We start from the raw sequence: 14654 nt of genomic DNA on the forward strand, positions 1-14654 counted from the left end.
CGTAGATATATGACTGAGCACTGCAGTACCCAACGTGAAAGGCAATCTACATCCTATATATATATCGAGACGATTAGCATCAACCAACTGTCTGCTTTGAGTGGAAGAGATCAAATAGTTTGATACGTCTTTCTGAACTTGTTTGCTGCCTCAAGCGTGTCTGCCTGGCCAGCGCTAGAAGTGCTCCGGGAGCTATGAAAGCTCTGGGCGCTCGGAGAACTGTCGGCGCGGTCATCGTTGTCCTTCTGGATTGCATATACAACATAAACTTATTGGGTTCTGCTATAACTAGTATGGTGTAATTAAAACTTGTGAGGAATCTGGGAGACGGTCCAGGAATCAGACTTGGAGAAAAGATTCCCCCTATGTTGTGATTGCTCTCGCTTAATTGGCTCGACCTCATCCCCATGGACCAGCTAGTGAATCATGCAGCACTCGAGCAAGCCATGGTACGAGAGCAAACTTGCTTTAAACCCATCTCATGACTCCATAAGTTTGACTTCAGCTCGCGGTCCTGTCGCATATCATTCACCAGCTTGGCTTCCCCTACTCCTAAAACCTGAGCTAGCCTGTTGTAGACTGTCTGCGCACCCACTTTCGCAGTTCAGCAGCAAATTATTCATTCAGCCACCCTGGCGTACAAAGACAGGTTCAGTTCCGTGTTCAATTTCGATGCCTCCGAAACCCATCGAAGATAGGAGCATCGTCCTAACCAGCACAACTGGTGAAAAGTCGATTTGGCGTCCACGTGAATATATTCCACCCGACGAAGTCTGGGATACTGTTGCGACAGCGAGGATATTGAATGTAAAGACTGCCGAGATAGAGACTCCAGAAGAAACGAGAAGAGAATACAAGAATAATAAGCAGAAAAAACAGAAGTGGTGGCGGAAGCTGTGGTGGAAAATGATGAGCCCAAGAAGGAAGAAGGTCCTGGAAACTGGGGTAGACACATTCCCAGGTCATAGCCAAACACTCTTGGAGCGGGTTAGTGATTACTGGAGACCGACTTCCAGAGTCCCACCACGAAGGTCCTCTACCCCAAGATTGGGAAATTCGACTTTGGTGCAAATGCACAAAGAGAACCTCAGAGGCAAAGCAGCAGCGGCGAGCACAACTACTCAAAGCCTGGCTTCTAAATTCTACGAGTGTCGCGGCTGTATGTCCGGAGGTATAAATGAAAACATTTCACACGAAAGTAATGTTTGCAAGCTCCGTCCTTCAAGCTCAGCAACGACATTACTTCGAGAGCAAGGAACTGTGCTGGTTGGAGGAACGCTGAATCCGCTGGCCGGCCCTTCGATGCAAAGAGCGAGATTTGTACACGATAGAGCCAGAGACTTGATAGCACCGTCTGAAGTACCATCTCCAATGACTTCGATAAAGACAAATATCAAGCCTGAGAGAAAAGGGGGAAGAAACAAAACGGTGGAGAACAACAAGAAGATTGATTGGGGTTGGATGAGCAGCTGTAAGAAGTCAAAGAATAGGTGCGATTGTGATATCCAGAGTCAAGGAAAGCTGGGCAGAATGGATGGAGAAACATTGACCAGAATGAATTCCGAGGACAGCCTGGTAAATATCACCTTTGGCAATAGCTTCAAAATGTCGCCTGTCTTGTTTGAGATAGCCGAAGACGACAAAACCACAGATCTCGAAGCTGAACATCAATGTCAACGCAGAAAAACACTCGAAGTAGTCAAAATAAACAGCTCGAGACAATACGCCATGGCGAAAAGAAAGATCGAAGTTGTAAAAACAGGCTCTGCGAGCATTACCTCTGCACCTCCTCCGGCTACGCCTGCGGCCTCGGTTTTGACACTTTCTACTACACGTCCTGAGTCTCCAGATCGAGTACCTACTCTAAGCCTGGCACAGCGTCTCAAGGCGCTGAGGGTCAAATATGCAAGCAAGTCAGGCGATACTTTTGAGGATGTATGGAATGCCGGAACAGAGGGACGCGTTCAAGGTCCAGCAGGAACGATTAGAGGAGAATCTGAGGTTGAGTCTGGCTTCGTTGAGGTGGATCTTCCAGCTTCGAACAACACTGACCCCAAAACGTCGCATGTCATTGCGTGTAGCAGTCGTGTCCAGTATCTTCCAGCGGCTATGGAGGATGCTATCAATACGGAACTACCGAAGCCTATGAAGGAGGACATTACTCACACAGTTGGTGGCATCTCGAACTCGGACGCGTCGTCAGTTGGTGGATCATTCAAGACAGCTCGCTCGACTCCCTCAACTACCTCGACTGCCTCAACAGTCTCAACGGTGATATCTCCAGAAGGCTCTGCAGTCAACAACGCAGGTCTGACAAAGCAAACTCTTACCCAATCAGTACCATCTTCCAGCAGAACTCGATCAGCTCCTTCGGTGCCACCTCCCTCCTCCGGCTCAAAACAAACTGGTCACCCTACTAGCAAAGTTTCGACACCTGCTGGTCCCAACAATATCGATGGTCCTCGCCGCAGCTTGCCCACCAATATCAAGAAATCCGCAAAGAACCCGGACATGACTGGATCCTACTTCAAAGTCCACCCTCAAGATGGAACAGACACCGGCTATCCTGCCCTTGACAGCTCAGCGACATCCTCGGATTTCGGCTTCCACCCTGCCATAGTTCCAGGTTCTTGGCCATACGATGAGGATTCTGAGTGGATTGATGCTAAGGAGGAATTTGAAGCTGTTGTGCGTAAAAATGATGGCATAACGAAGAGCAAGAAGAAGCGTTGATTTGCATGTTGGACGCGAGCTGTCGCATTGTTGGGTATCTAATATTTCTCCATGGCATTGGATGAGACTGTGCAGTGAGATGTTGACAAGAAAGCAACGCAATTGATGGACTTCGATAGTGGATATGCCAAAAGCAAGCGCAAAAGAAAGCAGGACGTCGACATTGATTGGTTGCAGTTTGTAGCAAAACAATGTGGGGAAAAGTCCAAAAATCTGTCAAGCAGAGTGAGTTGAAAAATGAAATAGCCCATACTATGGGTACTATCACGTTGTACATAGTATCAAGCAATCAAATGGAACTGTACTGCAAGGGAATTGCCGGAATTGAGGGGATAAACCCTACACTAAACATTCCATGCTCATGTTATTAGTTGTGGATATGAGATGACGGGGGAACGGGTGAATTTACACTTCGATCAAAAGTAGATTTTTGTCTCTCACCAAATGAGTTCTGGAGCCATTCTATAACTTGCGATATGAAGTGCTGGCCTCAGGTGCGCCTATCATGCGGATAGATGGATTACGTTTTGCTCCTGGCTGTCAGTAGTCATGTCCAGAGCTTATTCAGTCGAAGACAACAGAGCGCACTGTCTGAGTAAGGGAATCGACCACCTTGATCAATCTTTATTGAGTCGTGATATGGCGAAGCAAAAGATGATTATTGTTTGTCAGAGGTGGGGTTAGTTTTAAAATGTCCGATTTGCAGACCACCAGGACTATCAGCCCCGGTTAGTCAGCATAGTTTTCAGCCTAGTGGTGGCTTGACAAGCTAAAACCTACCATCTTATGGTCTTAGTTCAAAGGGTAGTTAAGGTTGATTATTTGCTGGCAATTGAGCTCTCCAATGCTCTCTCTCCTGGGGTTCAGAATCGTAACAAAAGGGAAGGTTGACATGCAGACTCAGCCAGCTTTTTACATGCGTACCCAGGTAATAATCCCTAGGTGTCACTTGCCCATCAATGTAACAGTCGAGCTGCACTTGCAAGTCCGTACTGCCTCCTGAAATCGTGATCGTCCAATGAATCGAAATATATCCATGTTCTCCACGGTCGAATGGGCAGCTGAAGTGTGTGATTTGTTTATTCGCAAGATTTTCATTCCAAGCACCTTGCTACTTAACATGCAAAGTAACCCTTATGCACCCCCATAGCCGTCAGGTACGTAGAAAAAATATGCCCAGCCCAAACAACTCATGCGTCTTCCTCGATGTTACCCTTCTCCGAAACGTACAGACCATCCAAGAACTATATCAAGTTAGCCCCAATTCCTCTTCCTGGCCCCCCTCATCCCTCTGTCTCCAGTCCTTCGTAGATCCTGGAGGGAGGAGAGTGTCTGGGCAGTCTGTGGAGTTCCTTACCTTGCGGATATCCTTGTTTCGCACTCTGCAGATTTGTTGAATGTCGGCGGCGGACTGTGAGACGTTCTCGAGCGAGTTACCGAACAATTGCAGCTCATCCTTCTGGTTCTTTGATGGCTCGACCTCGACACCTGGTTGCATGACGACTCTGCGGACGATCTTCTCACCGATGAAGTTTCTGTGTATCCCGTCAGCACTTCGTCCTCTATTCCGTCCCATTCCTGGTCCCCAACCCGCCCCTCTAGTCCTAGTCCTCCTCCCACAATCAGGAAAATTCCACGTACCGGATCTCAACCTCGTACAGGCCAGTCTCGGAGTTCTTGTCTACGTTGACGTTGATGGGGAAATGTGCGTAGACATATCTCATCTTGTACTTGAAGCCCTTGGTGACACCGATAATCAGGTTGTTGATGAGGGTTCGGACTGTGCGGAGGGTAGCGACGTTCTTTCGGGCACCGTGGTGCAATTCGATGTTGATAACATCCTTCTTTGGGTGGGAGAAGTTGACGGCCAAGTGGTTGAGGTTCTTCGTGAGCTTGCCTGTATTTCCTCCGTTAGATCTCCCATATCCATTGCGTTTATATCCAGCTTTTCGTGCATACCTCGTGGACCCTCAACAGTAACAAGTCTGGACTTGATGGTGACCTTGACTATTCGCACACAATTCGTCAGTCCTTGCTCTCTTTCCAATGCGCCCGCCTTAATTCTCCTTCCATCTTGAATTTTGTGCAGCGCTCTGAGGGGCATCCCAAGCACAACTGGGATCAATTGTACTCACCACCCTCGGGGACGGTCAAGGTCTCTTCGGAATGAATGTACTTCATTTTGGACCTGTGGGTTTGTCGAAATGGCGGGGGAGTTAGATTCGAGGTCGCTGCTGCAACTTCTTCGCGATAATTTCTGGCAAACCGAGCCAGTGTGTGCAGCTAGCGCCGCTAGGGCAATAGCCGAACCTGCACGTCGATCTGCACGTGACTTTCATGCACTTCCAACATGGCCGCAATTCTGATTCAATCTTTCAGCTTTCTCAATATTTGGGAAAAATGATGTTTAATGTCCTAATAAGACTTTCGAAAATGTTCTTTGCATCTTTCATGACCGAGGACGTCTTGCATTACAGCTAACTGAGCATTCCGGGGTGGGGTGTCTCATTTCGAGAAACTAGAACCAACGCTCTTTTAAAACTAGTCAAAGTATTCTCCGTCTTTGATTTGTTACAAGAGAATGAGCGAAACATTGAGTTGAGCTGCCTCCAATTGTTCGTCGTTTCTTGGGATGTGAGTATGCCCAGTAGGGATTCCAGGGTTCGCAAATGTTCAGGACTCCTGACTGATACAATACATACTGGATCGAACACGCGCGGGATACGTCACTGAAATGCTCCACAACGAGAACATGTAGAAAGTCGGGCCTAAGTGAAAATTACTCCGCTCATTATGCCATGGTTCCCAAACAGTCCCAAGAGTCGTCATTTCTCAGACATTTCTCTCCGCATAGCTCTTGATCATACCCTCCAAGGTAGGCTCATATTCCACCAACGAAACCTTTCCACTTGCCCCGTCAAGTATTGTGTTGGCCTGCACGAAAACCTTTCTTGGTTGCTTGTTCCTCAGGACCTCATTTCTGAGCGTCTCACCCCACCACTTAGGTTCTACCTCGGTCATCTCAGCATATAGAGCAGTACCGGCCTCCAAATCAGCTGTTGACTTGTAGATGTGAAGCTTCTGTAAGTACGACTCGACAGCCTTTCGTCCGACTGTGGTGATCTTGCTTCGGTCAAGCTTGATTGTAAGATCTGAAAGATCCTCGTTCTTGTAGTCAAGCTTGCAGAAGTCGTCTGGTGCATCGAGGAAACACTTCAAGATACTGAATCGAGCTTGAGAGTGTGCTTGACCCCAGCGTCTGGACTTTGGATCCCACATCTCGAGCGATGCAACTCCAGCGCGAGCCATGGAGAGATAAGCTGCGTACAGTACGTCTCCAGCTTCTCCATCCATATCTGGTGAGCCATCTCCAAAGCCAAAAATCTTGAGAATCTCGAAATCACAAGACAGGGCCATGGCAACAGTCTCAGCTCGACACTCCTCATAGCTTGATGCCACGCTGCCGAATACCGAGCCCCATGTCTGTCCTGGTTTGTAGTAGGTGGTGACTGGCTTGTTGGTAATAGGACTGATGGGTGGATTCTTAGGATCGAAGTTGAACTTGCCGGGCTCTGTCTCCTGTAGAAGCTTTCCGGTGCCGTGACCTAGAAGTTCATGGATGCCGACTTGGACCTGGACTGAAGTAAGTTACTTGTATTGAATATGCCCAAAAGTCTCTTTTCAGGACATCGGCAGCCTATTTTCGGGGATAACATGACATACCTCGAAAGCAGCATCACGGTATTTCTGGTATATGGGAAGGTCGGCCTCAGAGATGAATGGAATCTTCTCGTTGGGTGCCTTGGCACTGAGAACGTTGCCCAGGCTGACGTTCTTGAACCCTTCTGACTGACGGATATCATCGTAATTTGGCTGCGCGCGAGTTAGCGTACCGAACGGACACACACAGGTGTGGATACTTCATGCCCTGGAGAACATAGCCAGGAGAACATACGATATTAATTCCTGCCGGAATTCCAGACCCAGCGAAAGATAACACCTCCAAACTGGTGAAATCGGGGCTCAGGAATTTGTCCTTCTCAAACTCAGTTGACCACGGAAGCTTTGGGATCATCGCTTCGGCAGCATCAACGAGGGACCCAAATGCTCTTGTGCGTTCCAGATTCACCATAGACGCAAAACCTGTAAGTCAATTAGTCTTATGACAAGAGCTGATTGTCACGATAGATTGTGCATACCTTCCCATTCTCCACGAACACCATGAGGATCCTAGCACATAGTTAGCTTTTACAAGACAGTACAAACAAATCTAAGGCCACATTGAAAGTTCGAGTAAAATCTGATGCTTACCCGATAAGTCTCGACGAACCCGATGTTGGATTCAACCATGGGACCTTTATCTCTGATCCAGTATCTCTGCGCATCCTTGAAAGCCTCAAGAGAACCCTCTTCGAAGGACTTGACATAGGCAAGTTGCATCTTCTTTTGATTCTCGTTGGCAGAGTTTTCGGCAGCCTTCTTGTGATACTCGGTAATGAGAGCCATCTCCTTGGAATAATCACCGTACACCAACTTTAGCTTCTTACCCTTTACCACATCGGCTTCAAGATCGAACTCTGTGGTCGTGCCAACATCTCCACCAGCTGCGGGAACTTTAGTTACTGCCGATGCAATCAACAATTCAAAGTTTCCGTCTGGATTCTTTCTCAGTCGAGTGTTTTCCTAAGTAAGGTCAGCTTCACATTACGTTCTCCATATCATGGACAATGAGACCCGACCACAAGCAGCCCGATCTTGGCCATGAAATCAGACACAGCTCCAATTTCTGCCTTCGTGATTCCTTTGGAGTCGGGATAGTAAGTTGTCATATGTCCATCCTCTAGGTATCTGCAAGGGTGTGTAAGTATCAAGCCATGACACATATGACGACGCCTACCCTAAGTGCATAATTCCAGAATTGTCACTTGAGAAAATAGCTCCATTTGTTGCCTTGTAATGTTCCGCAGCTTTAGGGGCAGTAGTAGCCAAAGAATCAAAGACTTTCTCGCTGCATCGTGGAACGAATTTGGCATCTCCAAAGCCCTTGTAGTTACCACAATTGCCTAAAAACTGAGTCGAGTATTCGAGGAACTGCTGCAGTTCTTCATTCGTAATACCAGCCTTCTCCTGCAAAGCCTTCCAGTCGCCATTTGTAAATTTGTATAGCTCGACTATGAAGTCGTAGATGCTTTCGGATTCTGGGGAGACTTGACGGAGGGTGATTCTAGTTCCAGTGAAGGCAGCTCTGGAAACTATGTTAGTATTACCTTGCAGGAAAATAGAGTGACATTGACTGGGTGGTTCCAGAAAACACCAGATGCAGTCTCTGAGAAGCATTCCCATACCTGCTTATGTAGTGTGCATAGCGAGCTTGCTGGTCGGTCAGCGCGTCAAAGTGCTTCTTGATTTCGAGGTTGACAGTGCTTGGAGGCGAATCCGCCAGGAAGTTCTTGATTTCTTGAGCGTTCATGCTGAGATGTCTTTGGACAATTGATAGTCTGGTGAGAGGAGACGGTGAAGACGAGACCATGACACGTCGTACCGTGGAGAGGGGTTGCCTATGTGCCCGAGACAGGAAGGATGTTGCTTTGGCGAGGGGCGCGAGGCTGAAGCGCGGGGCAGAGGCCAATGAGGCGGCCTTGTAGCTTGCTCTGGCGGCCCATCTTGACATTCTTGGAAGGTGGAAAATGGATCTCCGACGGATTGTCCTCCATGTTTTCAAAGGAACTCTGGAACGAGTCTCCTTTTGATTCAAAATTTGACACACGGGCCTTTATTTTGGCAGCCTCAGCCATCACCTCGGCTCTCACTTACGGAACTCTTCTATTTCGTGCCCTCTACAAACTAACGACATGCTACACGCTGCCTATACATGACTCTTGATTTTCTGGTTACGGCAGACAGCATGCTTTTTCAAGCTTCGACACTGCCTAGGGTATGCTAGCTGCATACTCTGCTTATACAGGACTTGGCTTCTTCAACAGGCTAGACTATCCTTGAACATCCCACTCTCGTACTACACATCGAGTAAAGACCTTCCAGGCTGTATGTAGGTCTGAGGTCCACGATCTCAATATCTGTCATTCCACTTCCCATCCCAACATCACAAAAGCAGTCTCTTCATCCATAGAAATCCAAAATTTCCTCGTCTTCAACATGACAGCTCGTGTTCCCAATCCACCAGCCTACCCATCTTCTGATAGCACCGTCCTGTTCGGCGAAAAAGAGCTGTATGCACGGATTGGCGAAGTTGCCGAGAATGATGGAGGAAAGACGTTAATTGAGAAGTTTGAGATTCCGATTAGAAGTGGCAAAGCTTGGGTTGTGAAGAAAGGTGTGGACCAAGCTCCGCCTCATACGAATCCTCCTCTGATATGTTAAAAGGACAAATCTGTGTTCTCTCGACTCCTGAAGGACCTCAAGTTGGAGATTTAAATGTTTTCTCGCTTCATAACCCTCGAGAACGCTTCTGGGCTGCACGGACGAGACAGCTACACGCTTCTCACGTTTCTGTCGGGGATAGACTGTGGTCAAATCTACCATACCTGAGACCTTTAGTCACTATCGTCGCCGACAGTCTGAAAGACTATGGTGTAGATGAAGTTGGTGGCCGATGCCATGATTTACTAGGGACAAGGTCAGTGAGATCTTTCACAATCGGGGTGAAAAATTCTAACAAAGCAAGCAGATGTGATCCTTATGGTTGGTCACATCTAACAATGTATCCAAAATGCTCGCTTACCATTGGTAGTGGACAATCTTCTTAGTGGAGATGACTTCGATTACCATTGCCATTCCAACCTTGTCAGAGCTGTTCTACCATATGGGCTTACTGAATCAGACATTCATGACGTTCTGAACGTTTTTCAAGTTACCCGGCTGAACGAAGATGGAAAGTACTGCATGTCAGTCTCGTCTCACTCATTTTGCAACCAAGATTGACCTTGAGCAGGGAGACTTGCCCAGCAAAGCCTGGAGAATACTTCGCTTTCTTCGCCGAGACAGATGTACTCTGCGCGTTGTCCACTTGCCCAGGAGGTGACCTATCAGTCTATGGATGGGGTGGGGACTCAGCTCAGCGTATGCTTGATACTTGCAGACCGCTAGGGGTAGCTGTGTATGATATTGACAGGAAGGAAGAAATATTGAAGGGGTGGAAAGAAAGTGAGCCTGCTCGGTACAAAGGGATGCATGGATTGAAAATCCCAGTATGGGGCAAGTGAAGCAATTTCTCTGCGACCATGCCATGCCGGTTAAACTGCCAATGCACTGAGCGAGCTTTGAGACTGTGAGGAATCACAGCCTATATTAGACGGAATACAGAGATTGAGCGAAATCCACATGGGATGTATATTCGAAGGTCAGACTTGAGAACAAGGCTGAGATAGAAATCGCCCTTCTTGAACATCATGCTCCAGCCTTCAACAGCTCTCGTATCAATGTCGCACAGCCGTAACATATCCCAAATAACAGTTGTGACGGTATCAAAAACTGGTAGTCCATGCTTCTGTTCCCAAAGCTCCACTTTCTGCGCAGCAGTGAAATTAGTACAGAACGTCGTCACTGCATCTACCTTCCCAGCGACGACTTCGTCCACCAAGCCATCGAGGACACCTTCATCAATGATAGCAATGTCGTTGTTCTTCTGTATGTTCAAATGCCGCTCCATTCCAATTCCGATACCTATAGCCTTGTAGTTCTTCACGATGGCGGCCTGAACATCGTCCAGGTATGGAGTCACTAGCCCCATGTTGTTGATTCCCCATATGTCCAAGGCTCTGTTCAGCGCCAGAACACTAGTTGTAGCTTTGATTCCGGTCCTTTTCTCTATCTCCTCACACAATGCGATATCTGTATCGAAGCCTAGCCAGCCTGCGGCGTTGCCAGACCATCCAATGGCATCGACCTGAGCATGAGCAAGCAGTTCTGCTGCAGCGAGTCTGGCTGGTAGCTCGAATTGGCCGAGGGCAGATGGTGCGAGGGAAATCGTCGTGACCGCGAATGCGGAGAAGTGGACAGTGATACGATGCCCAAGCTGTCTGTTGATGTCATTGACAATGGCTGTTGTGAGAGGCTCGAGGGCTGTGTTGGAAGAGGGCACCAGAACACCAAGTCGGAGACGTCTAGATATCGTTTCTGTGGAGGCGTAACATGAAAGTACAGATCGAGAGACGAGGTCTTCCCTCTGGCGACCCTACGCAAGCTCCGGGGCCTTCGGACCTCGCTTCGCAACGGTTTAGTACATAGCTAAATCATCGCATCTCTAAGGGAAGTCTACTGTAAAAGGATGTTCTTTTAGTGTTATTCTCAGTAGGGCCAGGGAATCCTGCTTTTTAAGTACACAGGTAAATCATTATGTTTTTAAGGGAAACCTACTGTTTTAATATTAATTTTAGTCGAATCGTCGCTCGCAGGCTCGCACCGATCCAACGCGTAAGCGTTCCTACAGCTTACGGCTCCTTCTAGTCTACCCTACGGCTCCTCCCAGTCTACCTCAGGTAGCGTTATCCCCCCCCTTGAATAAAGGTATTATATTCCTCCTCAAGATCGTTCTTTAAACCGGTAGCCCCTTTCGGACTGTACTATTGAAACTCCCACGCACGCCAGCCTCTTTCCGGCTCCTCCTAAGAGGTATACGTAGTTGTAGATTGTTCCTGAGGCTTTGAATACCTCTCCTATTATCGATACAGCCCTTTTAAAAACACTAGTCCTTTTAGAATACTCGTAAGCTCTGAGTTTATATAAGTCCACTGATCTGTATCCCCTTATAGCTACCTCTCACGTGCTTTAAGCTAGCGTATCTTTTCCTTTTTAAGCTATAATCGAGCTTGTATTACTATTAGTATTATACCGGTAAATAAATAATAAGTATATATTAATATACGTTAAAATCTAAGGTTTAGTTTAAAGGTATTTAAAAGTATATATTATAAAAAGTATCTAAGGGTTAGAATATATACTACCTCCTGAATAACCCTTAGTTTATATCTGAAAGTAGTCCTTCTCTTAACTAGGATTACCTATCTCTCTTAATTACTCTCTATACTTTTATAGTATAAGTCTATAGACTAATACTAGTAAAACTTCTTTTAGAAACAAAAGGTTTCTAATAATTATAAAGGGAGTAAAATAGAGAATATAGATATAATAAAAGGAATTAAAGATATAATAAAGTAATAAATATCTAACCTTATATATTAGTAACTAGAATATCTCTAGTTACTATCTAAAAGTACTTCTCTTATTAAGTAAGGATATAAATAAATCATAATTTACTATTAAATAACGTCTTAGAATATAAAGAATATATATAAACTTGTAGAGAATTAAATAATATTATTATTAAGTTAATATAAGGTTTTAAGAAATTAGAAAGCTAATATTTTATCTAGTAGTAGTTAATAATATAAAAGTAAAAGATAATAGTAATAGCTAAGTAATAATAGTAAATAATATTATATTATATCTAAATTAAGCTTAAATCTAATATACTTATTTATATAAAGATAACTTTCCTCTTAGAAACTTTCTCTTTTCTCTATCAAATAATAATAATAATAACTATAAGTTTAAAATTAATACTATTTACCTTAGAGATTCTTACTAACTATAAGATTTCTTTAAAAGATATTAAATAAATTAAGTAATTTAAGAGTAAATATATCTTATTTTAAGATATAATATAGTAGTAGAGCTCTTTACTAATATAAATTAGTACTAATTACCTATTCTTCTAGTGCTTTCCTAGCTATATTCCGCGTATAGTACTATAGATATATTAACTATTAGAAGAAAGTTAGTAAGAGACTATATAAATTTAAGAGTTTAGTAGCTTAAAGTGCTAGTATTATATTAAAAATAAGAATAAATATAAAGTTATAAGTATCCTCTATCCGAATCTTATTTATAATTCCTCTAATTATAACTCTTAGTTACTAATAAAAGTAGATCTTAGTTTATACGACTAATAAATATTATACTTTTACTAATACTCTTACTAGTAGAGACTAAGTTATTATTAAGGAAGCTATTACTACTCTTTAGAATATTATAATTATTACTAAAGCTCTTATACTAAAGAACATACTATTAGCTATATTAGTTATATTAATAGAGATATATACCTTATATAAGGAAATAACTAGAATTATAAAATAAAACGCTATAAGTATTTCCCTTTTCTTAACTAATTCTTCTTACTTTCCTTTATAAGATATAATCTAATAGCTTATATTATAAGAGATTCTTATAGCTCTATAGTATCTAGGGACTATTAATAAGAAGTAGAAAGCTCTACTAAGAGGTCTAGCTATAATAAAGTGTTATAAGCTAGGAATAAGAACTCGTAGTACTCCTAGAGGCGGTTTAGAGAAGGATCTAGCTAGTAATCGTAATAGTTCTAGTTCTAGTTCTAGCTTTAGTAGTAGTAATAGCTTAGGTAGTAGTTTTATAGTAATTAATTAGCTCTTTAAGGAGAAGGAGAGTAGTGTAATAGTCCGGTATTTACTCGCTATAAATACAGAAAGCTATAGTTAATCTTTAATAATCGAGAGGTAGGTATATTATATAGATAAGAAGATAGTTACTAAGTATTAGAATACTATTTAAAGTTAAGTATAAAGCTTCTATCTAATAGTAGATATACTAATCTTATATAGAACTTTTATTCTTATAGATCTCTTAGATATTAGATTTATAGATCCTTAGATCTCTTCTTTTATTATAAGATCTAAAGATTTAGAAATCTATTATATAATATTAAGTTACTAGAACTAGCGCTTTTACTTATAGTACTTAGATTATATAATATATATAGCTACTATAGTACTATAAAATCCTAAGAGAGAAGTTCTCTTAAGAGCTTTTACTTTTTAGAAGATTTCTTTTAAGAGTAAATATCTCCTTAAGCTTATAGCTTCTTAGCTTCTCTTACTTAGGAGCTCTTAGGTACTTAAGGGAATCCTTCTAGAAGCGCTAAGCTCTTAGGTAGTTTATAATACTATTCTTCTCTTATACTAGTATAGCCCTTATACTTAAGTATAACCTAGGAAATATTAATAGCTACTAATAGCTATCTTCCTTATCTATTATATCTAGTGTTATAAAGAAATTAAGTGTTATTTAGATAAAGAAAAAATAAAGTATTTAGCTCGTGCTTTATATTAAATATATTATATAACTTATAAAGCTTTATTCCTTTTACTATAGCTTTTCTTATACTTACTTCTTAGATTTATCTATTTTAAAAAGATACTCTAAGTATATTCGCTTAAAGCGCTATAATTATAATACCTTAGGGTATATTAAGAAGTTCGCTTCTAAATAGCTTATATATTAGTTTAAGATAAGGAAGATTATAACTCTCGCTTATCTTTTAATACCTTTTCTTAAGCTTATTAAAGATAACCTTAACTCTTAGTTCTTTACTTTTAAGCTTAATACTTATCTAATATTCTTCTTTAAGAGCCTAGTCCTTAATCTTAAGTCCTTTTCTTTCTAAGTAAACTTAGATTTTATTAATAGAAGTCTTAAAGAAGCTTAAGGTAGTAAAAGTTAGATTTAAGTTCTTAGGTATTTTCTAATTATAAGTACTTTTTCTATTTAATTAAATATTTTAGCTTACTATAGAAATACTAATAGTTAAGAATAATCTTAACCTTATATTTAGTAATTAAGTTAATTAGTTTAATTTTAGTAATAGGAGCTAGTAGTACTCTTAGTAGTACTAGTTTAAAGAGAGATATATAAAATACTAAGTAGATATTTATTATTTTTAATAAGGCTAGTTAATAATTAATTAGTCCTTTAACTTTAGTAATTTTAAATAACTCTAGCTTCTTATAATCTAATTTATAGCTTAGTTATTTAGTTATAATATTTTTCTTAAGTAAGTAGACCTTATCTCTCTTCTTAAGTATTAG

At 42.5% G+C, this 14654-nt stretch overlaps 5 protein-coding genes across 5 annotated transcripts; 2 read left to right on the plus strand and 3 right to left on the minus strand.

The window, feature by feature from the left end:
- Positions 1 to 426: 426 nt before the first annotated feature.
- ONS95_004832 (uncharacterized protein) lies at positions 427 to 2733 on the plus strand (the record flags this gene model as incomplete). The annotated part of the gene is made up of 1 exon (XM_058498208.1): positions 427 to 2733. One exon carries the CDS (start codon positions 427 to 429, stop codon positions 2731 to 2733), a length of 2307 nt encoding a protein of 768 aa, XP_058351719.1.
- A 1190-nt stretch (positions 2734 to 3923) lies between these two features.
- On the minus strand, positions 3924 to 4914 carry RPL9A (60S ribosomal protein L9A; the record flags this gene model as incomplete). Its single annotated transcript, XM_058498209.1, has 5 exons — positions 3924 to 3977; positions 4091 to 4268; positions 4375 to 4630; positions 4693 to 4740; positions 4869 to 4914. 5 exons carry the CDS (start codon positions 4912 to 4914, stop codon positions 3924 to 3926), a joined length of 582 nt encoding a protein of 193 aa, XP_058351720.1.
- A 651-nt stretch (positions 4915 to 5565) lies between these two features.
- ONS95_004834 (uncharacterized protein) lies at positions 5566 to 8404 on the minus strand (the record flags this gene model as incomplete). The annotated part of the gene is made up of 8 exons (XM_058498210.1): positions 5566 to 6366; positions 6457 to 6606; positions 6689 to 6876; positions 6933 to 6963; positions 7045 to 7416; positions 7473 to 7581; positions 7631 to 7978; positions 8079 to 8404. 8 exons carry the CDS (start codon positions 8402 to 8404, stop codon positions 5566 to 5568), a joined length of 2325 nt encoding a protein of 774 aa, XP_058351721.1.
- A 485-nt stretch (positions 8405 to 8889) lies between these two features.
- Positions 8890 to 9956, plus strand: ONS95_004835 (uncharacterized protein; the record flags this gene model as incomplete). Its single annotated transcript, XM_058498211.1, has 5 exons — positions 8890 to 9067; positions 9118 to 9370; positions 9422 to 9435; positions 9485 to 9638; positions 9686 to 9956. The coding sequence occupies 5 exons, from the start codon at positions 8890 to 8892 to the stop codon at positions 9954 to 9956; spliced, it is 870 nt and encodes a 289-aa protein (XP_058351722.1).
- An 80-nt stretch (positions 9957 to 10036) lies between these two features.
- On the minus strand, positions 10037 to 10483 carry ONS95_004836 (uncharacterized protein; the record flags this gene model as incomplete). Its single annotated transcript, XM_058498212.1, has 1 exon — positions 10037 to 10483. The coding sequence occupies one exon, from the start codon at positions 10481 to 10483 to the stop codon at positions 10037 to 10039; it is 447 nt and encodes a 148-aa protein (XP_058351723.1).
- Positions 10484 to 14654: the final 4171 nt, after the last annotated feature.

This window comes from Cadophora gregata (assembly GCF_030347475.1).
Source record: "Cadophora gregata isolate MNR1 chromosome Unknown scaffold_15, whole genome shotgun sequence".
NCBI classification, from domain to species: Eukaryota; Fungi; Ascomycota; class Leotiomycetes; order Helotiales; family Ploettnerulaceae; genus Cadophora; species Cadophora gregata.